The sequence below is a fragment of the Archocentrus centrarchus genome, chromosome 2 (assembly GCF_007364275.1).
Source record: "Archocentrus centrarchus isolate MPI-CPG fArcCen1 chromosome 2, fArcCen1, whole genome shotgun sequence".
In the NCBI taxonomy this organism is placed as follows: domain Eukaryota; kingdom Metazoa; phylum Chordata; class Actinopteri; order Cichliformes; family Cichlidae; genus Archocentrus; species Archocentrus centrarchus.
In genome coordinates, this window is record NC_044347.1 from 20,652,688 (window position 1) to 20,674,974 (window position 22,287).

Here is a 22,287-nt window from a genome sequence, read left to right on the forward strand (position 1 = left end):
GTTTGTTTATTACTCATGTTAATCACAGTTTTGTGATTCTAGTGATAAGAAATTAGACAAAATTCCTATTCGTCTCACATCTAATTTCCTCTCACCCGCTTTTTCAGGTTTGGTTTAAACTGATATTATAAAAAGATATTTTCATAACATTTAGAATTATGATAAAAGTTTTTACTGCAGTCGTGAAGTTTGTAATAGTAATAATATATTAGTCAGGTCAGCGGGGTCAGAACTAAAAATCCACGGCACCGCGTTTCAGGAGGGAAATATTTTCCTTCATTTGTCCACGCGCTGTTTCCTGGAGACGGTTTTAGGCGGGTTCTGTCGAAGGTCCGGCGTCAACAAGACAACGATGACAACAGTTTCCTGTTGGAGCCTTCAAAATAAAACCCAAACAGCGGAGTTTTTACGTTTTAAAGCAAGTGTCATAAATATACTTTTAATTATAGTGTTTATTATTTGGTATATTACTTATTTATTAACCAGACTGGTAAATAATAAAATATTAGGCATAGATGTTTCACTGTTGGTATCAAAGTGCGTTTTTACATTACAAGTAATATTCACCCACTCACAGACACATATATTCATATAGCTAGTTATTTTTGTCTGACTTTGTTGTCCCTATACTATCATACTGATTAACTTCTTTATTGGCTATTTTTGCGCCACAGTGCCTCTGTTTGTGTTTCGTACCTTATTTATTAATTGTTCACCATAGTCGTTGAAGCTTTCATTAAACAGCTGAGGAACTCTATGCTTTTACTATGAAGGGAAAATGGCGCCGGTCGTTGTCATATTGTTCCTGCGTCGCGCTAGCTTGCCTGAAGTTGTCAAAATGGCGTTGTTCGTAGTGGGGGATTGCAGTTAGTTCATATTATTCAGTCACGTTAATTCATTTATCGGGGAACACACGGCACGTTTGCCACGGACAGCATGGCAACCCTGGATCAGAAATCACCCAATGTCCTCCTCCAAAGCCTGTGCTGCAGAATCACGGGGAAAAGCGAAGGTACATCCCTTGACGCTAGCAAGCTGCGCGCTACCGCACTACTGTAGTAGTCAGGGAATTCCAAACCTAACCCAATTCAAAAAAATCTTGTTTTTGTTTTTGCTCACACCTTTGTAAATCATATATATACCACACAAAACAGGAAAATAGCATATAAATCTTTGACGTCCACTGGCAAATTCGGCATTGATAATTCACATTAGACAGTCCTGATTCTACTGTTTGCTAAACATTTTAAACAGCGGGCTCCGACCCATCCGGCTTGTTTATCCGACTGAATGTTATAGAAAACGCTTGAAGTTTTACTGGTTAACTGCCGCTCAGTCTTTCAGACATTTGCCGAATCGAAGAAAGGATGTTTTTAATTTCTTAACGGCTTTGCAAGTAAACATGTCACACGGTAATGTCGAGATTAAATCGTTAAGAATATGTATTGATTTTTGTAGCTATCGCTTTAGCTGAGTAGAAAAACGGGACGTAGCGGGGGCTCGGTCCGCGTATCTGTCAGCCTATTGGCTTGGCCAGATGCTGCACATATTAATTAACAGCTTCACGGTATTTCCAGCAGTCACTCTATTACACCGTTACTTCTGATTTAGTGAAGTGCTTCTCAGTTATCTGTGAGATTGTTAGCCACTTAGCTCTGATTGTAATCTGTGTATTAAATTGGATGCAGTTGTCTGGCTAGCTTACAGGCCCCTGCTGGAGATAGCGGCAGAAGCAAATGCTGTGTTTTTCCAGTCACTGAAATTGGCAAGACTGACAAAAAAGCTTTTAAAAAGCAACATCCAAACTGTTTGTAACACCGTCCCATTAGTCATCATCCTTATTAAAGTAATGGCAAAGCTACACTATCCTAATCTGTAAGTTCATAATGTTATATCCTTCATTTACTTTTGAAAAAAGGAGTATAACATTATGAGCAATGTGATGTGATGGGAAAAAAATGCAGAGGAAATCTCCCAGTCAACACAATCTGTCATTTATACATTCATTCAAGCTGTTAGTCATTACTTGATGTTTGTTTTTCCAGCTGAAGTTGCCCACCAGTTCCAGTATGCCGTACGAGTCATTGGCAGTAACTATGCCCCCACTATTGAACGAGACGAGTTCCTGGTGTCAGAGAAGATCAAGAAAGAGCGTGAGTGGCATTTGGATTGATGCCCCCCCTTTCAGTGAAAGCAAATCCATTGTAATCCACTGTATATTACTTCATTCAGTCAGCGTGACATCTGATCCCCTTATGTCAGAATGTACTCTGTAAGTCAGCTTTAATACATATGCTGGAAAATCTTTATTGCACCATAGTAGAGAATCCTGTTCGACTCTAATGGTAACAAGGTCACACCATTAGTGGGAAAACATTGATCCAAACCTTGCTGCAGACAGTAAAACCAAAATAGCACAGCACTTACTGTACAGTGTTTATTGTCCCAGCTGGCCAGGTGGACTTATGGCAACAAATATTTTTATTTAGGTTGTAACATTACCATAAAAGTGATGACTAGATTTTTGTATTGATTAATAATTTGATACAGTCAGAGATTTAAATGAGATTAACTTGAGTGAGCTTAAGCATGTGAAAGAATTTATTCCTGTAACGGCTAAAGGAAGACCATTTGACCTGCAGCTCTAAATGAAGGTTGTGACAGGGTATACTAGAGCTGGAGGTAGGTTTCTAATATGAGTACAAACACAACATGTTTTATCTTGAGTTAGTTTGGAGTCTGCTAACTTTCTTTATTAAAAACCTGTTCAGCACAGCAGCATTTCCAGCTTTGCTGATCTATTAAACGAGCTAGTAGTGCAGGAGACACCCCACCTAACAGAGTCGGTCTTAATGCTCTTACAGTGCTGAAGCAGCGGAGAGAAGCAGATGCAGCTCTGTTTTCAGAGTTGCACCGAAAACTTCAGACACAGGTTGGTATTTGTATTTCTCTCTGAAGTGTATTATTACCCCGGAGGTAACAAAACTTTAAAGGAACAATTTCCCACTTGACTTATAATACAGGATACTTATATAAAGTATGTTTTGTTTTTTTTAATTAATATAGCATGCCCACTGCCAGTGTCACCCTGCAGATTACAAACTTTTTTTTATTAAATGTGGCATTTCACTTCTTTTATTTTATTTTCCTGTTTGCCAGGCTGTTCTAAAGCATCGCTGGTCGGTTCTCTACTTGTTGCTTAGCCTTTCTGAAGACCCCCGCAAACCATCCAGCAGGGTGAGGGACGTACACACACACACACACACACAGTACACAAGATTTTAAGACTGTGATTTCCTGTAGAAATGCTTATTATTTAACGAGGACCTGTTATGCTCATTTCTAATGCCATATTCTTGGGTCTGTTAGAGTAGCTTTGCATGAGTCACAATTCAAAGTAATGCTTATATACACTCCACTCCAGAAGCATTGAAACAGGGAGGCCCATCTCTTTATTTTTGCTATAGACTGTAAACATTTGGATTTGACATCAAAAGATGAATATGAGACAAAAGATCAACATCTTAGCTTTTATTTCCAAACTGTGATGATAGCCATCTGTTAGCTAACAGCTGAAATAATCTCCCTTGCGCAGCTAGAACCCTGCTTGATAGGAGCACCCACCATTCTAACAGTATATGTACAACTTAAACACTTATTGGAGACCTTCACTGTCTGATTGTCCTTCCTAGGTTGGAAACTATGGGGCACTGTTTGCCCAAGCCCTCCCCAGGGACGCCCACTCCACCCCATTCTATTGCACCCGTCCCCAGAGCCTGGCCCTGGGCTATGGGGAGAGAAGCGCCGGCCTGTCGGCAAGTGTCGGGACCAGTGGGATTTCCAGTCTAGGAGTTTACACACTGAACGGACCTACACCAACACCGCAGTCACTGCTGGCAGGGTGAGCATCTTCATATGAGCTTGTTTAACACTTCAGATCTGAGCCACGTGCCAGCAGTTTTAAGCAGCTTCTGAAAAGCTCTGCAGTGAAGGGTTGTTTATCTGATGTTTTTGTATAAGAAGCGCTGGTCAGGTACAAGAGGCATCATAAGGAACTCACCTCTCAGTCTGACCTCTTTTTATGGGGCATGAGAAGGCCATTTAACCCCATTTACTCTTGTTAATAATGCAGAGGGCCTTTAGTGAAAACATGACCATCGAGCTGTCTGGGTTCACCTTTAAGTCTTTAAAGGGTAGTTTTTCCACTTCAAAACATAAAATGTTCTCATTGTATTCAGTCATAAATTATGCTTACAGGACAATACACAGAGATAAACTTAATTAACGGTATAAAGATGTGTGCTGGGCTTGCTTTATTGAATTTGTTTTTTCTCTCTGAAGGGGCTTTGGAAAAAAAAATACATTAACTGTTGAATTTCCAAGGAAATCCCAAATTTGAATGCAAATCAGAACAAAGTAGCATATTTTTAAGCTTGAATCAGAGCTCTGAGCTCTTGATTGTGCAGTGTTCTTTGCTGTGACTGCGATGGTCAGAACCTTAGATTCTATATAAAAGGAGGACATAGCCACATCATCCATTTTCTTCCACTTGCCCGATTCTGGGTCGTAGGAGGGCTGGAGACTGTCCCAGTTGTCACTAGACGAGAGGCAGAGTACTCCCTGGACATGTCACCAGCATATTTCATGACTAAGGGCCCATTTATGCTCTCTGCATTAGTCACTTCACATGCACACAGTGACATCGCCACAGCTCCTTACCATTTATACACACTTTATAGTGTTACACTGTTCATACTGTTGCAACTTCTCCCTCTGTATAATCTGTGAGTCTCTTAGCTACTGATATATCATAAAAAGGACGGTAAAAGCTGAAATGATTGTATACGTGTGGCTTTAATCCAGCAGCAGCATCATTTTTGTCATGTGGTGCCCTTTACGGTGGCAAGAATGATGAGAATAAACAAGCCATCAGTCAGCGAGACAGATAACCATTCATGCGTGCATTCACTTCTACAGCCAGTTTAGAATCACCAATTAACCTAACATGCATGACCCTGTGGGAGTAAACCAGAGTACCTGGAGAGATCCGGGCACAAAGACAGCAGACTCCTCACAGAAAGGGCCCAGACGGCCAATGGGTTCAAACCCAGGACCTTCTGGCTGTGAAGCACCACAGTGCCACCCTCATTCATTGGTTTCTAATTTGAGCCTCAAGTGGCCACTTAAGGAACTGCAGTAACACATACTTGCTTTTTTTTTTTTTTTTCAGCCCTAGATGCTGCCAATTGGTCAGAACATTGTAGCTGTTACATTAAAGAGTTTCAGTATTTTTTAAACATGAAAATGGTTCTCATTTTCATGTTTATGAAAATGAGCTGTAGCTCAGTAGGTAGAGCCGGTCACCTACTGATCGGAAGGTCAGCGGTTCGAATCCTGGCTACTCCAGGCTACATGCCAATGTATCCTTGGGCAAGATACTTAACCCTAAGTTGCTCTCCGACCGTTCTGTCGGAGTATGAATGCGTGTGAATGCTAGTTAATTAAAAAAGCACTTAGCTTAATTAATGATGGAAGTGCTTGTATGAATGGGAGTGCATGGGTGAATGCAAACAGGTTGTATAAGCGCTTTGAGTGCTCTGATTGAGTAGAAAAGCGCTATATAAGAACTAGTCCATTTACCATCACTGTTTTTTTTTTTTTGTTTGTTTTTTTGTTTGTTTTATATGCTGACATTCAGTACGAAAACAGTGAATGGAGTCCAGTTTTCTTCATAAAATAAACACATAAGCACTAAAGTTTATATTTAACTGTTGGTAAAATGACAATGGCACACTCATTACTAAAGTAAAATGTTCATGTGTCTCAGTCAGCCACCTCAGCCTGCAGCTGGAGGCGGTCAGCCTCTGGGTTCACGGTTAGCCTGGACTCTTCCTGTAAGCTCCTCTCCCAGCTCCGCTCTGGTTCCGCCCACTGCTCGGCCACCCCTCGGGCCTCCAGTTCCCACTGCCAGAGTGGTGCGTCCTCGCCGAGATGGTGATGTAGCCGGTGAGTGATGTGTATACAGTGTGGGTTTCAGGTCTGCGTGACTGTGCAAAGAAAAGACCATGAGATTTAAAAATAAGTATTTTTATTAGTAGTATATTACTAATTAGCAGTCTAAATACATAAAATGGTGCATTCAGAGGAAGTACCCTGGAGAAGGTGACCTCCCGTAGTAGTTCCCATTATTGTATAGTGCCTTGCATTATTCATCCAATCTGTCCTGTTGTCATACATTTTACTCAGTTTTTCTGAGAAATCCAGGTACCATGAGATCCTAAAGTTTCATTTTCGTTTTCCTCTAACGCAATAATCCTCTGCATTCTGCAGGTGAGGTGAGCGAGGCAGCGTTGGTGCGGGACATCCTTTATGTCTTCCAGGGAATTGATGGCAAGTTCATCAAGATGAGCGCGCAGGATAATTGCTACAAAATAGACAGCAAGGTACTCTGAACCTGCAACCTTAATAGACCAATAAGCTCAGCAGGGTGCACATATTTCATACAGTAAGAAGACGGTGCAGTTCATCCCTCGTCATCCCACAAGGACCAGTATAAGGTGAACGCAAGGGGGTTCATGTAGGAAAATGTGGAGGTGTTGCAGGAATCATGAGATCCAAGTCCTGAAGCTGCAACCACTCAAAGATCACTTTTTTTATTAGGCATAATAGATGATATGATACAAGACTGTTGTTGTTGAACTTTAGAATCAAGGTTCAACAGATCAATATAAAGCTTTTTGGCTCCAAGTCACATCGATCTTCTCCCTGTCTCTCTCTCTCTCTCTTTTTTTTTTTTTTTTTTTTTGTCTGTCCAGTCAGTGTTTTAAATTCCCCACTCCTCCCCTTTTTGCCAAATTATTGATAGGAAGGCCATACATGGAACTTCTCCCATATTCTCACTGCGTGACGCTAAACTTAGCCTTGTGGTCAATCTGCTGACACTGTCCTGATGGAGACAGAGCCACTAAGAGCTGAGATATACCAGTCAAGGATGGAGATATTTTGGAATCTGCTTTGGGCACTTAAGCTCTCTGTAAAGCTCCCGGGGTAAAAGGTTTTTGTTAAGCAGATGAAAATTTAATGCGTCATTAAATGTGAACTTTTCTCCAGCCGGAAAACAAGTCAGTTGCTGCGAGAAGGCCTTGTTAGTCATAGAGGGTGCATTGTGTAAATTACAGTAATCTCTATTGAAACTAGCTTTCAATATGTGATTATGATTAATATTGCGATTTTAATTATACCACGATTATGTCTGTGCTAGAGTATCCTTTACATAGACCGTGGTAGGCCTTACATTAAACAAATACTACAGATTAAAAAATTAAGCAGAGAGCAAATATTCCAGTATTTGGATCACCATCAGGGTTGTCAAATCATGATATATACATAATACCTGCTTTATGGCATTATAAAGTATGCTTGCCTTTTTTTTGTTATATGTTGAACTGGAAAGGCGATCTGAGAATGCGGTCGTCTTACAAAGCAGTCCTGTCTGTCACAGTTTTAAAGAAAATGATCCAGATTTGCACCAAAATTTAATGGGTTCATCTTTTGTCCACATTTCCACCAAGTGGTACAAAATACGCCCAGTGAGCGTGTTCAGTCTTGAAAACTTGCACACAAATGTATTTTTGCCTCAACTTTGGCCGTGGTGGAAGAGTAAAGACGTGGTAGACGGAATGCTCTGTGGTCATATGTGTTGTAATGTGTGCTCTGACTCACTAGGTGGTGCTGTGCAAGTCCCTCAGGGACACCAGCAGCAGACTGGCTGAACTTGGCTGGCTGCACAACAAAGTCAGGAAGTACACTGATGCCAGGAGCCTCGACCGGGCCTTTGGATTGGTTGGACAGGTGTGTGTGTGTGTGTGTGTGTGTGTGTGTGTGTGTGTGTGTGTGTGTGTGTGTGTGTGTGTGTGTGTGTGTGCGTGTGTGCGCGCCATATGTATTTATTCATGTCAGTTTTATAACAAAGTCTTCCACTAATGCTTACCTTGCTGTTTCTTTTTTCCCCTCAGAGCTTTTGTGCCTCGCTCCACCAGGAGCTAAAGGAGTACTACAGGCTCCTCTCTGTCCTCCACTCACAGGTAAACAAATTAATGTTTACAATGAGGGGAATGTGTGATGGGAAAAGTTGGCAGCTGCTCAGTCTAAGGTAATTTCTCTGTGCTGTAGTTGCAGGTGGAGGATGACCAGGGTGTGAACGTGTGCACAGAGAGCAGTTTGACCCTCAGGAGGCTACTGGTCTGGATGTACGACCCTAAAGTCCGGCTCAAAACGCTCGCTGCCCTCGTCGACTTCTGCCAGGGTGGGTGGATGTGTTGGTTTTGGAGGTGGTGGGGTAACACGCTGTGCTGCGTGTAACTTTCTAAACGACCCTTCTCTGCGTGTCATTCAGGTCGTAAGGGAGGCGAGCTGGCTTCAGCAGTTCATGCCTACGGGAAAACGGGAGACCCACAGATGAGAGCGCTTGTTCAACACATCCTCAGCCTGGTGTCACACCCCATTCTCAACTTCCTCTACAGGTGGATATATGACGGGGAGTTAGAAGACACCTACCACGAGGTACAAACTGCTCTCTGATCTTTTCTGAGCAATAATAAAAACTGGTTATAATCAAAATAAATGCAGAGCAGTGTGTCAAAACGTAATGAAAAGGATAAATGCTTTTACAGAGACACCAGAAATTCTGGCTTATTTCAGGAGCATTGTTCTCTCTGGCTGCTCTGATGTTTGACCCCAATGAGAGGGCGCATTACAGAGAGGATTGAAAGAAACAAAGAGAGAGAGGAGAGGCAGGACGGCCTCTTAAATGAGAACCGATGAGAGGAGTGTAATGGAGAACACAGTGATGAATGTGTCTCCTTTATTTCTCCCTGCCCTTTCTCTCTTTCTGTCGCGCTCTCACTCACAGTATTTATGTGTCCAGCGTGGACCATTGCCGAGCACCGGACTTTGGTTTTAAGTGCTGTGTTTAACACAGAGGTAGAATTATTGGTGCTCTCAGGAGTGAAATTACCCAGGGAATCTCACACAGTCGGTTAAAACACATCCAGTAAACAACAGCTGCAATTATGGCTGAAAGGTTTAAATAAATAAGATGCCACAGGTCATAACATGACACAGCAGAACACATGGGAGATACTGGAGATAGGTGGCTTGTCATAATAATTTATATCTTATGAAAGGGCCCCTTTTTAATCTGCATATTGATACCAGGTTTATCTTCTAGCCGTGATTCTCTCTGTTCCCAGAACAGTTTTCACCTGTAAAATATGCCAATTCTGTACAAATCTACAGGAAGAGATATGCATCAACTGTACTGTACTTACTGCAACCTTTTTGGTGCTCATAGTGACGTTGATTGTAAAAATCTTATTTCGACTACGCGCAACTTCATAGCGATGATTTCAAAGTGAGCCTGACAGTTAATATCAGTTTAAAAAAAGTATCCTCATACACAGCCTTCAGCACTCTCATTATAAAGCCAGTTGAGGCTGCTGTACTGACACTGGAGTAAATGGATAATTTAAGTGAATGTGACAAAGGATGGAAGCCTCTGGACACTCTGCTAATAGACTTCCTTGTTCAGTGTTTGACCTGTAACTTTATTCCTGACAAAAGTTACGTGAGACTCTATTCAGTCCAAGGGCCTCTTTCTGTACGAATTAGATCTGGTAGGGATGTTGGTTCACATCCACAGCTCATTCATGTCTACGTCAGCTGCCATGTAGTCAGCCCAGTGTGTGAAAGGAGCAGAGACAGAGAAAGCTATCCTCATAGGGCGGTTTTGGGAGCTGCCGTCAACTAAAAAGTTACTAAAGGTGTCTGAATATTGGATAAATAAGTTGGCAACAGCAAGTGGAGAGCGTTTATTTGCTGATGGAGGACAGTGAGCTCAGTTTGTGCAGGGAGAGAAAGGAGAATGTAGCCACCGCTCTGGTTTTACAGGAAAAAACTAGGTTATATAACACAACATCAGGCTATATCAGTATCAGTGGGGGAGGGTTAACGTATGTCAATATACCTTAAAAATCAATAATCATACCAGCACTTATCTGATTGTTACACCGGATATTAACACCAGCAGGGGAAATAAAACTGTCCAGTTTGTATTAAGAGGTATGTGTGTGTGTGCGCGCGTGTGTGTGTGTGTGTAGTTCTTTGTAGCATCAGATCCCAACGTGAAGACCGATCGTCTGTGGCATGACAAGTACTCCCTCAGGAAGTCGATGATCCCCTCGTTCATCACCATGGACCAGGCCCGCAAGGTACGCACGCGCTCGCACACAGATGTCTTCATTGGTTGCCAGAGACGAGACGATATAAAACAACACTGTGCAATGACTGAAAAGTAGCTGCTTATCTCCTCCCTCTTATCCCTTTAGGTTCTGCTGATCGGCAAATCCATCAACTTCCTGCATCAGGTCTGTCATGATAGAACGCCACCAGGCAAAATCACGGCAGCGTCCAAATCCGCAGACACTCCGAAAGATGGTAAGAGTCTCATGAAGGCAAATTCATATTTTAATACCTGCATTTCTTTTGTTTAATGGGACATTACCACATAGAGCTGGACTTTACGAAGAAAAACACACTCCAGTGTGCTGAGGATGTGAATGTTAGAATGGCAGTGGTTATAGGCGTGCTGGCTTTTTCACTGGTTTTATTTCAGTGTTTTCAGGACTCGGGATTTCAAATATATGCATACTTTCATAACCAATAAGAAGCTTATTTTTGTGTCTCTGTGTTCTGTCTTCATCGTATTGATTTCATTACACTGTATCGACGTCTTTTTTTTTTCTTTTTTTTTAGTGGACAGTGGTCGATGCTCTTATTGCTCATTGGCCTTGTCCTTCACTCTTTTTAACTGGAGAGAAAGAAATAGGTATACTCAGCCATAGTCTATTGATTCTGTCTGTAGGACTTCAACTAACCAGTTTGTTCCGAGGCTTTTAAAGCATGAGCTGAAGGACGTCACGCTCTCTTCGCTCTTACTGTCCAGTAGCACAGGTCTAAGTCTTGGTTGACCCTGAATCCAAAGGAAAAAAGGAAGTAAAATAATATTTTTTTAATCCATAATAGGATTTGTCCATAAATCAGCAGTTAGTTGATTAGGAATAAAATTTTCTGAAACATTTTCTCTTTAAACTTTTGCAGATAAATTCTTTTTTTTTTTTTTTTTGGTCTTATATAAAAGACTAACAGTCATTAATGTGTTGAATGTAGCCAGTACAGAGACTGTAGTTAATACCTGCTTACTCATGTAGCTGCAGATCTGCTGTCAGACCTGGAGGGAGCGTTCCAGGAGAAAATCGACGCGGCCTACTTCGACACCAGCAAGTACCTGCTGGATGTTCTCAACCGTAACTACCAGTTACTGGAGCACTTGCAAGCCATGAGGAGATACCTGCTGCTGGGCCAGGGAGACTTCATCAGACACCTCATGGACCTGCTGAAGTGAGCCATTTTGAATATGTTTTCTCCATCTATAACACTGCAGGTCAAGCTGTAAAGTCTCATTTTCTTTTACCCCGAATGCTTTAATCCCAGACCGGAGTTGGCCCGTCCTGCCACCACTTTGTACCAACACAATCTGACTGGTATCTTGGAGACAGCAGTCAGAGCCACCAACGCCCAGTTTGACAACGCAGAGATCCTCAAGAGGCTGGATGTACGCCTGCTAGAGGTAGTATCGACATCTGTTTGTTATCATGTAAGCAAATTAGTAATGATTAATAATCATATTTTTCACTGTGACTTGTCTTCTGCTGCCCCCAGGTTTCTCCTGGTGATACAGGCTGGGATGTTTTCAGTCTGGACTACCATGTTGATGGACCGATTTCAACGGTGACTACATACAGTACCCTTTATGTTGTTTTTTTTTTTTTTCCATGTAGACGCTTGATGATGTCAGTATTACTGTTTGTGTGTATGTATGTGTGTTGTCAGGTATTTACAAGGGAGTGCATGGGCCACTACTTGCGGGTGTTCAATTTCCTGTGGAGGGCCAAGAGGATGGAGTACACGCTGACTGACATCTGGAAGGGACAGATGTGTAATGCCAAGTTGCTCAAAACCATGCCTGGTACTTAAACCCGCACACATACTTAGAGGAGCTGAAATGAAAGTACATTATTGTGAAAAAAAAATATTTTGCCTGTATTACTGTATTTTTAAAAATCTGCACCCTGTAGTAAAACCCGAGCTGTCCTTGTGCTCTTTATCCTGCAGAGTTGTCCGGCGTGCTGCATCAGTGTCACATCCTGGCCTCCGATATGGTCCACTTCATCCACCAAATGCAGTACTACATCACGTTTGAGGTCAGGCCGTTAGCAGTGCTGTTGCTGCAGCCGGCTGTAAAAGATCAGTAAACCATATCAGTTAAGGAGGTGATCTGCTGTGTCTGCTGTGGCTTTGCATTTGGCGTCAAAAGTTTCCGTGTGTGCAGGTGTTGGAGTGCTCCTGGGACGAGCTGTGGAACAAAGTGCAGCAGGCTCAGGACCTCGACCACATAATCGCTGCCCACGAAGTCTTCCTGGACACCATTATTTCAAGATGCCTGCTGGACAATAACAGCAGGGTAACACACACAGGATTTCTGTTTTGTGTTTTTGTTTTTATTTTTAGTCATTTCTTAGTCTCCCCTTTTTTGCACAACCCTAATGAAACTGTTTTTTTTTTTTTTATCTCCAGTCTCTTTTGAACCAGCTGAGGGCCATATTTGACCAGATTATCGAGTTTCAGAACGCGCAGGACTCCCTCTACCGCTCAGCGCTGGAGGAGCTCAGCCTCCGGCTTCAGTATGAAGAGAAGAAGCGGCAGAGAGAGGAGGAGGTAAGAAGTGGAGGGGGGAGAGAGATGACAGGGGTTTTTTGGCTAGAGATGAAAACATAGTGGTGGGCGATACTGTGTCATCCACATCTTGCCTCCTTTTTCAGGGTCAGTGGGGAGTGACAGCCGAGCAGGAAGCAGAGGAGAAGAAGAGGATTGCAGAGTTCCAGGAAACCATACCAAAGATGCGCTCGCAGCTCCGGATCCTAACACACTTCTACCAGGTAGCAGCTCAACCACCACTTAAAGCAGCAGTTTGTCAATAATTGTGTTTGATTCATCCCTGAGTGAAATCAACTGTTACAGTGTCTTCTTAATTCAATTTTTCTTTTCTTTCCTTCGCCTCCTCCTCCTCCTCTCAGAGCATCGTCCAGCAGTTTCTGGTGTTGCTCACGACCAGTTCTGATGAGAGCCTCCGCTTCCTCAGCTTCAGATTGGACTTCAATGAGCACTACAGGTTTGACTTTTAGGAGTCCAAAGCCAAAACAACCTAATAAAAGTTAGGCAGTGTTAAAACAGGAGAGCAATCTGCTGGAAACAGTATTGTTTTTCTGTTTTCATTTTCTAGAAGTTATGTGTTTAGATGGAAATGTTTTAAAAACAATCGCTGTTCACACAGAACCACAGATGTTGCACACACTGTAGTTCCCATGCCAGGCCACAAGTTGGCGGTGTGTGTATATATCAGTAGCAACCATAGTGCACATGTGCCAAAAGCTCCCATTTTTAGTTGCATTTTTACAGGGAGACGGAAACCTGAGCGTTTCAGAAAGGCTCCACTCTGGAGCCTGTTTTCAAATAGTGCCGTTTTCAGGGACTCAAAACACCATTTTTGTGTGACCAACAGGCCAAAATGTAACAAAAGTTTTCACCTAAAATCTTTCTTGTGTAAAGTTTTTATCCTTGAAAACTATGTTTACTATATTTAAAAATTTGCTTATTATTCTCAGGTAAAAATGCAGAAAATGCCACGAGTCATGTCATAAAGGTCATTTTAAGCCAGACTGCAAATCCTTGATGATTTATACATTTTCTGAGAAGTGGTTATTTTCCCGCAGCTTTAGCGTGTCGAGTGCGCAGATGGACCCTAAATGGAAATGACAGATGTGACTCACAGCAGCGAGGTCTCAGTGGATATGAATCATGCTGAAGCCTCAGGATAGGATCTAATTGACCTAATGGGTCTGAGGCTACATACACAGTAATACATTTTCACTGTAACAGTAATAATCTCCGTCTCTGTTAATGCCCCTAAAAATTGATATCATCTGACCATTTGCATACACTATTGCCCAGAGGGTTTCTTGTGTGATGTCACTGCTAATATAACTTCTTGTGTGAAACACTTTTATAGAAATTTTTTTTTTTTTTTTTTAATATCTTATGTGTAATCCACTCCTTTCTTCTACAGGGCCAGAGAGCCGAGGCTGCGAGCCTCAATCGGCGCCACCCGGGGGCGACGACTGTCAAACATCTGATACGGCGACAGCAGCACTGACGAGGCTTCCCACTTTGGAGCACGTGGCGTGACATCACAGACGCAGGCCGGACAGCAGACCTTAGCCGCTTTTGTGTCGAGGCGATGATGTCATGCCTTGGAGGAGCGATCCAGAAACCATTCTGGTGTCGCCGCAGCGGCGGCGGTTGCCAAGTGATGACATCACAGCAGACGGCTCCAATGAAATCAGCTGAGCGGGATCACAAAGGAAGCAAGTCCGGTAAAGTCCAGCGCTCGAATTTCAGCAAGAATTCTGCAAATTCTAAATCAACTTTGGGCAAACTGCGAGTGTGAGGAGGTAACGAACGCTGCTGTCAGACTGAGATCTCCCCACCCCGAGTAACACTGGGCCGCCTTCCATGGCGTGCCTTATTAATGAGAAAACAACAAAACCTTTTTCTCTCAGCGCGGCTGCCAAATCTAGTCCCAACACACGTAATGTATGTACATAGAGGTTATGCAAAAATGTCTGTACGTGTATGCGCATCTGTACACATCGATACCTGTGGCTCTCCATGCTCTCACTAGGGTTCGGCTGATAAGGCTCTGATATTCATAATAGTGTCAGTTTTGTGTTTGATTGGCACACCCATATATCAGCCTAACCCTAGTGTCTCTCCACTCTCTCCTTCTTACAGTGCAGGGTTTTTTGTTTTTTAGTTTGAGGTCAGCTTGATCACAAACACACAACAACACACACTCAGACGGTTCTGCCTGACACTTGGAGGCAGAACGAGTCCATACAGACTACTTTATTTATATCTGTTATTCATCATCAAAATTTGTTTAATTTTAATCAGTTTGCTTTTGTAAGTAATAATCTGATCTCAGACCAGAAAGGCGGCTCCCAAGCTGAGAATCAGCCGATGTAAAGACTGTTAAAGTTTATCTTTTGTATGCAAGTGTGGTTTCCCTTTATTTCCCTCCTTCGGTTGTGTTTTTATGTCTGTATGAGAGATGCTTCATGTTAAAGAACACAATTCTCACAGCAACCACAAGAACCTCACTCCTCCTCAGTGCAAAAAAAAAAAAAAAACCCACAGAAACTGTAAATGCTCAGATTTTTGAAGAGAGTGTATATAATTATTTGTTATAAATGTCAGTTTTGTGCGTTTATTTTCCAAGTCTATTCTGACATAAAAATAAGAGCGCTGTTAATAGTCTAATAAAGTGAGGTTTGCCTCATATGAGAAGTATTGTAGCTTCATTTCAGGATGGAAATATATCTGGTATTAGTTTTAAAGTCTCAAAGTCCTCTTCATGTTCATTCATAACCTTTTCTATTTTTGTTAATAAGGAAGAAATAACCAAAACCTAAAAGTGAGGTCTTCTTCAGCATAAAAAGGTTCAGATGTTTAAGATTAGAAGCCAAGCTGGTTTCATTTTAATCATCAAATTTTACAATCAGTCATGAGTGTTGATCTCACAGTGTTAGGAGCTCTGATGTTATTAACAGCCCAAAACGGCAGTCACTGTGGGACTTGGACATGAGTAGCCCCACGCTCATTAGCACTTAATTAAATACTGAAATAATAAGTAAGTACTATTACATTTTGTTAGTTTGTTTTGAATATTAAAGCTTGTTTTGTTTTGAATAAGAGCTGCTGACTGAAAGAACTGCTTGATGGGGAAATATGTACTTCTGCAGATTTATATTTGAGTTTGGGAAAATTGTAAACTTTTTTTCCCCTCTGAGTTAAAGAGCCCTGGAGTCTCTGTGCAAAGACTGACTTACACCCATGTCTCCATAAATGTGTGTGCAGTGATGTCCCAGGTTTGATTTATCACTTGTATTTTTTTTTATTGTCAGTGAAACATGGGTGCTGCGTATGGTCTGTAGACCACTTAAATGCTTTCTGACAATGAATTCCTTCAAATAGACGTATAAAGAGATGAAGCGTCACTTTAAAGCTGATCCTGGGTCAGCGTTTGTGGGATGTCTGTTTCTGTCTACATTGAATAGCACATAATGTATAGTAAAAAAGAAAAAAGGGATACAGACTGTCCTAATTCTTCTTTAATAAATTTGTTTTTTTTTTTATATGAATATGTGTTGGCTTGCTTCTTCAGTAGAGGTGGAACTGTGCAGTTCTGCCTCTGGGCTGAATTTATTTGAACTTGCTGCCACCTCCTGGGGATGTGTCAAAAATAAAATCGACCTCATCTAGGTAAACGTTCCAGAAAATCTGCTTCGTTTGAGTAGGTATCAAACCTACATACTGTAGTTCTTGTCTTTATTTTACCTGCAAAATCTTACTCCAAAGTATAGGGAATCCTATTTAAAGGCCACATTTTACTAAATTGGACAGCACGGATTGACTCCACCTTGGCCCAGGCCTCTCTGTGTGGAGTTTGCATGTTCTCCCCATGTCTGCGTGGATTTCCTCCCACAGTCAAAAGACATACAGTTACTGGGGTTAGGTTAATTAGTCACTCTAAATTGCCCATAGGTGTGAATGGTTGTCTGTCTCTCTGCATTGGCCTTGTGACAGGCTGGCGACCTGTACAGGGTGTACCCTGCCTCTTGCCCTGTGTCAGCTGGGATAGGCTAGGATAAGCGGAAGAGAGTGGATGGATGGATGGATTTTACTAAATTAAGTGCACAAGATATGATCATGAGAGGACAACATCAGACCAACCTTTCTCTTTGAAGCCAAACTGCTGCAGCGCTCTGCTCCTCTGAACCAGACACGACCATTCCTGAAAACATCCTTTAATTTTTTTTTTCATTTATTAATTTTTCATATTTTATTTTATATATAGTTTTTCATCATTTTTTAAAATGAGACATACGTACACTTTACTAGGAACACAGGTGTACACAGGTACAGTGATCACAGGTTTACCTAATATGGTGGCTGGCAACAGGTGTGCATAATAAAGTGGCCACAGGTTTACCTAACAAATCTAATATTATATAAAGAAAGTGTCTGGACACAGGAGTACCTAATAAATTGACAGCTTAGATAACTGACTCAGTATGTTTGTTTTTCCCATACTGTATGTCCATAGAGTACACACATTAAAAGTTTCCACCAGTCAGAGGGACAGATCAGTCAATTCAAGAGTTTTCAGTCACAGGTCTGGACTCTAGTTGAGTTCAGTACCAAGGACAGTGACACTGTTCTGCATTATTTTGGCTAAGGGTGTAACCCCATGTTCATGAAAGTGCCTTAAATGGAATAGCAATCTTGAGACCACATTCACACAAATAATTCATCCAGGAGATGACGTTTTCAAAAATATTTATTGAAGCTCAGTGTCAAAGAGAATAAAGATCAAGTGACCTACTAACCAAAAGTATAGTCATCCAGTCATAATGTTTATCCTGAGCTTTTTTTTCCCTACCCCCTTTCTATGCTTAGTCTTTCTGTTGGAGAAAGGAGCACACTGAGGTCCTGTAGTATCTTCAATATTGGATAAAGAAGCCCATAAATAGAAGCTGTCTTAAGCAGAGACCTTGCATTGAGATGCAGAGTGAGAAAAGTGCACTCCAGTAAAAGCCCCAGTGAGCATGACCATTTTTAGAGCACTCAAAAAATAAAAATAATAAAGCTGCAATTTCTTTTTTTTTATTCGCGTAGCACATTTAAATTCACATACACTCTATGGTCATTTTACCAATTATTCATCATGGATGTCTCATATAGGCAAGACGTAGATGTTGATAACTTGAGCGTGCAAACTCCACACAGACAGTTTCTAACTAACCAGCAAGTCCAAAACCAGAACCGTCTTCCTGTGAGGTGACGGCATGTCTGCTGAAATGAAGGCGTAACCATGGGAAAACTGCTGAGACAGTCACCAGCTGGGATGCATATAAAATAAAATTTAAATAACAATGCACTGATTTGAAAATCTCATAAACCCATATGCATTCACAGCAGAACACCGAAAACAGACATTTTACTATTTCATGAAAAACATTAGCTCATTTTGAATTTGATGGCAGCAGCGTGTCTCAAGAAAGCGTGGGGGCAACAAAAGGCTGGAAAACCAAGTGGTACTAAAAAGAAACAGCTGGGGGAACATTCTGCAGCTCATTAGGTTAATTAGCAACAGGTCAGTAACATGATGCATGCGAATCACTGCATGGGCTCAGGAACACTTCGGGAAATCACTGTCTGTGAACACGGTTCACTGTGCTATCCTCAAATTCAGATTAAAGCTCGATCATTGCAAAGAAGCCAGCGTGATCCAGCCAGGCCACTGTCTTCTCTGGACCGTAGCTCATTTAAAACGGACTGAGGCAAAGTGGAAAACTGGTCTGACAAATTGAAAATTAAAATATTTTTTGGAAAACATGGATTCCACATCGTCTTGACTAAAGAGGAGAGGGACCAGAAGAAGAAAAGAAAAACAGGACAACTATGAGGTGTTTTTGTTGTTGTTGCCGTCACACCCATAATAAACTCACTTTATGTTTTAGACCGAACTGTGCAAAAGCTGAACCGCTAGAGGGCGGAACAGCTCCTCTTTTCCAGCGTCTCCATCGTCAGGCTCTGTCTGGCTTTCGATCCTCCGAGCCTGCAAGTGTGCAAAATCCGATTATTTCAGCAGCTCTTTATTAAGAAATTAAATGACCTACCTTTTCTGTGGGGACTCACATGTGGTTCAGATGTGGACAGAGAAGAAAAAAATGTTCCCCCTTTCCTGAAACCTTGTAACACGCAGTGTCTGTGTGGCCTCTTTCTGCTTGTCTGCTTTCACCCCCCCCCCCCCCCCCCCCCCCCCCCCCCCCAAAAAAACCTCTTCTTTCAACGAGTCACTCACTCAGACAGCCGTTTTATTCTGTGAATATTCTGTATATTTGTGTGTCAATACCTGTTTTCCTGTCCAGAGTGCCCTCTCTTGAGGCCTTTATAAAACAGGCTCTCATATTTGCAGATAACACTTAGAGAAAACTGTCAATTTGGGAAGCTGGAGTACAGAGAGGCAGAGACGTTTGACTGCTGAGCTGGAACAGACAGATCTGCATTCTTTTTTTTCTGCCCTCCGTCCTTTCTGTGTATCTATACTGGTTATAACTAAGCCTGCAGATGTGTTTGTCAGTCCTGGTCTGTAACATCGAAATGGTTTCTGATAACTCCAGACATTTCTCCCAGTATTCCCATGGTCCCTCATGTCATTTTTTTCCCCCCTAGAAAATAAAAGAAAAAAGCTTTTCATTGCTGACCTTTTTATTGAGAAAGACCTCCCCAACAAACTGGCTGGGGATCAGTTTTTTCTTTGTGTGCTGGTGTTTTTGACAACCTCGCTGGTATCAAAATTAGACAAAAAAGGGGAAGGAAAAAAGAAACCCACTTGTATGCTTTTTGTACCCTACTAGGATCAATTACTCTGATTAGTTTATTATTTTAGTAAAATTCATTAGACAATCTATCCAGAACTGCATTTGTGACACAGTTTATATGTTTACATGTTATGTATTTTAAACCTTCTGTCTACATGCAGTGAACCTTCTTTAATATCTTCCAAACAGATCCAGCTGGCCCCGACAGTCACATCTGCACTTGAATCAGCCTCGGGGCTCACGGACACTCAGAGGTTGACGGTGAGATCTTCCTACCACAGCTGCACTGGGGGTCACGTGTTTAGTAGAATCTTTGGAAAGTCTGGGATTTTTAAGGCCATTTCATAGGCTGATTGAATTTTTGTTCCTGTTGTTGTTTGGACTTTTTAAAATTAAATCTGTGAAGATTTTTGACCAGCACTATTTTTTTTTTGGCCTTTTATGCCTTTATAGATAGTGTACAGTGAAGAGAGACAGGAAATTGGGGAGAGAGAGAGAGGGCAAAACATGCAGTAAAATGGCCACAGGTGGCCTGCACCGCAGACATGCAGCATACACACTCACCCACTGAGCCCAAACAGCACTGACCTTTATGATAGGTGCAATAGAAATAAAGGCTGATTAACTGATTCATGATTTCATCGTGTTGTGTGAGTTTGCTTGTTCTTATGAACTGATATTTTGGACACATATCGATATTTCAGACAGATATTGTTAGTCGATATTGTTCTATCACAAATATATTGGAATTGATCAGATATGTAAACCTTTTTGCAGAACTTTATCCTGGAAAAGGTGCTGGAGTATTGTAGAAATCATATCATTGCACAGTTTGTCCAGCATTGCTGAACTGACTCCATTGTTTGCAGAGAGCAGCATCACAGTTGAGCAGATGGTGTTGCCAGGTCAAACTGTGGCTTATATCAAAAGTTTGTAAAATACATTGCTAGCATAATTAATGATACAGATGATGAATATCAGCACTGCAGGGTGCACCCCGCCTTTCACCCTAGTACAGCTGGGACAGGCTCCAGCCCGATGGATGGATGGATGATGATGTGCATTGCCTACCATGTATTGTTAGCATTGGAGAGCAGCTGAAATTTGAAAGTTTGGTCTGATTGTCTTTGACAACAAATTTGACACCACTTAGAGCCTCACAAATCTAACAGAATGCAACATTTCCATCATTATAAAATTATAAAGTTGTGTTTAGATCATGATTATTTTTCACTGTAAATCACTGCTATGACTTATTGCCTTTCAAAAAGCTAGCTGTTTCTTTGTTTCCAGTCTTAACGTATACTAGGATATTTTGACACTATATCAGTCTTCAAATTTAATACTTGGAAGGAAACCAACTGAGCATATTTCCCCAAGTGATTCTTTAAAAGTTAAAAACTTTTTAAATTTTGGATGTTAATAAATGCAGCTCTTTGAAAGTATCCTGATCATTGTTGGATGAAATCAGGACACATGGTTAAATCTGGGGTCCAGAGCCATGAGGACGCGTAGCCCTGTTTCCACAGAGGAATTAAACTCTGTTTGACCCGCGGAAACAAAGCAACAAAACCGACTGTCATATTGTCGTGTCCCATCGTGCACAAGCCTCGCTGCAAATGCTTGAATGCGAGCTGAAGAATAGTCTGCCGGCCGTTCTGTTCTCTCTGTGTGTCCCCCATTATATTCTCCTTGAATGCCATTAAGGAAAAAGCTGTTTCATTTCCCTGTGACCGACTCGAGCCCTGATCTTCCGCTGTTCGACCTTCTACCGGTGTTTTAAGGCGAGACGGTGGGGAGGGGAGGGGAGGGATCCTGTTTATGTGTGTGTTGTCAAACCAGAAACAGACAGCTGACATTTAATGGCATTTCTGGCAGCAGGTGTATTTGAAAGAATCTTATCAAAAGGATGAATTCTTGTCTCTTCTTTTGATCCCTCTTGTCTCTGATGACTGCCAGCTGGACCCACAGTTTGCAGCCTACATCGGTGCAGAGAGCAAAACAGCATAACTGCTGCAACTTCCTGCTCCTTGAAGGCCCCCCCTCCAATCTGAAAATTCCTGCGTCCGGGACCTCCACCTCCTTTGTTCACACTTTGCTTTTACAATAGACTCGAGGATAGAAGTGCAGAATTAATTGGACATTTGCATTTGTTGGATTTTAATGAGGCTAATTAGCCCAGCAGATCGCAGTTAGGTCTGAGAGCTTTGCCCAGATACAGAACAAGGTGTGAAAACTGCTCTCAGCTGAGGATGCAATAATTGTCCCCTCATCCAGCTCAAAACTTTCACCTTTTGAAGTGGTTTCCCAGGTTAGAGTCTCACTAATTGTGACCATCTAATTAACTGTGAGATGAAGTGAAGCACCGGGAATACTTTTTCCCGCTGTTCTTCCTCTGAGTGTGATTATGTTCCAAAATTAGCACAAACGAAATGTACAAAGCAGATTGCCGTGGCCATTATTTGTTGGTATTAGATCATTCTCACAAAAAATAAAAGTGTGTATTGCACACAGGAATGTTTCAGTGTGTAACTGATGTTGGCATTGTGTCCTCAGTATGGTGGACTCTTCATCAAACAGTCATGGTAGTCTTCAGTGGTTGAAATGAAGGTAAAAGAACATCTTTAGGTTCACAGAGATGTCTTTCACCCAAGAGGCTCCTTCA

The 22,287-nt window shown here is 41.8% G+C and overlaps 1 protein-coding gene across 1 annotated transcript; it reads left to right on the top strand.

The window, feature by feature from the left end:
• Window positions 1–793: 793 nt before the first annotated feature.
• On the top strand, window positions 794–16,373 carry tubgcp3 (tubulin gamma complex component 3). Its single transcript, XM_030753969.1, has 23 exons — window positions 794–1,012; window positions 2,046–2,153; window positions 2,865–2,932; window positions 3,160–3,237; window positions 3,693–3,901; window positions 5,828–6,006; window positions 6,331–6,443; window positions 7,726–7,851; window positions 8,016–8,084; window positions 8,173–8,305; window positions 8,396–8,562; window positions 10,158–10,268; window positions 10,386–10,494; window positions 11,268–11,457; window positions 11,551–11,686; window positions 11,779–11,847; window positions 11,950–12,085; window positions 12,232–12,320; window positions 12,449–12,580; window positions 12,694–12,834; window positions 12,939–13,055; window positions 13,194–13,288; window positions 14,243–16,373. Exons 1-23 carry the CDS (start codon window positions 937–939, stop codon window positions 14,307–14,309), a joined length of 2,718 nt encoding a protein of 905 aa, XP_030609829.1. The 5' UTR covers window positions 794–936; the 3' UTR covers window positions 14,310–16,373.
• Window positions 16,374–22,287: the final 5,914 nt, after the last annotated feature.